General features: G+C 30.5%; 1 protein-coding gene across 1 annotated transcript in view; it reads right to left on the bottom strand.

The window, feature by feature from the left end:
• Positions 1-909: 909 nt before the first annotated feature.
• Positions 910-1,673, bottom strand: part of LOC108765810 (uncharacterized) — an 8,165-nt gene continuing 7,401 nt past the window's right edge. The window contains exon 3 of the mRNA XM_018514655.1: positions 910-1,306. Coding sequence (XP_018370157.1) covers positions 966-1,306 — 341 coding nt within the window. The 3' untranslated portion in view covers positions 910-965. The remainder of the gene's footprint in view (positions 1,307-1,673) is intronic.

Below are 1,673 nucleotides of genomic sequence, written 5' to 3'. Positions count from 1 at the left end.
TTCGCATGCGGCTTACTCACCAGACTTGGCTCCGTCCGATTACTACTTATTTGCATCGATGGGACACGCACTTGCTCAGCAGCACTTCACTTCTTACGAAGATGTACCAAAATGGCTAAATGACTGGTTTGGCTCAAAAGAGCAACAATTTTTTTGGCGTGGCGTCCACAAATTGTCAGACAGGTGGGAAAAATGTATAGCTAGCGATGGGCAATACTTCGAATAAAATATTTTTTATCATTTTCATTCAATAAACGTGTATTTTCTATTAAAAAATTCCGGTTTCATATTTACATACCTGGTACAAGCCTTGTTTTTTTTAATAAATTCTTGTATCGAACATATTAACATATTTTCTTTACAATATTTTTATATTATTATAAAAAGATAATTTTTCAAAAATATTTATCAAAATTTTCTACTTAATCACATTTGTGTCGATTTTATTTACATAATCTTGTATATTTGTAATATTTATTATATTTTTATGTATTACACTTTTAATAAAGTCTATATAAACAGTTTATGCACATTATATACTCTAATCAATCGCATGTTATAATTTACTAATTTTTTTTTTCTGTAAAAATAATTTCACGTGTGTCACATATACGAAGTCTTCAAATAGCATACTCAAATTACTACGTACAAATGGCGCTATACTTTCTAAAAACCGTACCATAACGTATATTTGATAATTACATTCGATTTTAATCAATTTATTTTTAAGAAAGTTTGATAAAACCATAAAAGGAATTAAATTATCATCAAATTACATAATTTTTAGATTACGATAATTTTAATAAAATTTAAAAATAAAAAAGTTTTGTGTGTGTATGTGTGGTGCATACCTATACATATGCATATGTATATATATTTTTAATATCTAAGGATTATAAACATTAGAATATATAAATTAAATTAACGTTCTTCAGAAATAATATTTCATCAAAATTAATATATTATTAAGGCACGCTGACTGGCAAAAATCTCGTCCTATCACCAACTTTTGGCTCAAATCTCAGATTTATTTTCTCGCTTTCTTCATCACCGACCTCAAGAAAGGTATTCCAGTCCAAGAGAAAATATAGGCCGTTCCTTCGTTTGGTTGGCAGAACAGGATCCGGTGCACGTGTAGTACCACCAAAGGATTCTTCAAGTGCCGCAAGATTTGTATTTGCAAATGTCAATGACTCTGCAGTTGGTGTTAATGCATCGCGGAAGTTTGAACCATCTTTTGTGGAATCTGAAGTCGTCGAGATTGTGGTCATTGTCGTCGTTGTTGTCGAGGAAACGTCTGCAGATTCTGCCGACAAGATCTTTAGTGAATTGGTGTTCAATTGCTATTTTATTTATTTTATGTGATATTATCTCTGAGAAAATTTTTTATGTTCTATAATAATAAATATGACAATCATATGGTGACTAAAAATGCTATTAAAAATTTTGATAAATTTATTTCCGCGAATATTATTGTCACCTTAAGGGTCCAGTCTCGTTTGTTGGGTCAAAAAACAGGCATTTTTGATGAATTTTTTGTAGGGAAAGTAAAGAACATATCAACTTGAATCTTTTTCACATGTATTTATAATACTTTTAATAAGTTTGTAAAAAAATTTGAGCTCATTTGATCAATTTCCGGCGGCGTGACACGGGACGACGTACACCACTGC

The sequence above is a fragment of the Trachymyrmex cornetzi genome, unplaced genomic scaffold (assembly GCF_001594075.2).
Source record: "Trachymyrmex cornetzi isolate Tcor2-1 unplaced genomic scaffold, Tcor1.1 scaffold545, whole genome shotgun sequence".
In the NCBI taxonomy this organism is placed as follows: Eukaryota; Metazoa; Arthropoda; class Insecta; order Hymenoptera; family Formicidae; genus Trachymyrmex; species Trachymyrmex cornetzi.
The sequence above is the reverse complement of the archived record's forward strand: the minus strand, read 5'-3'. Positions and strand labels throughout refer to the sequence as shown.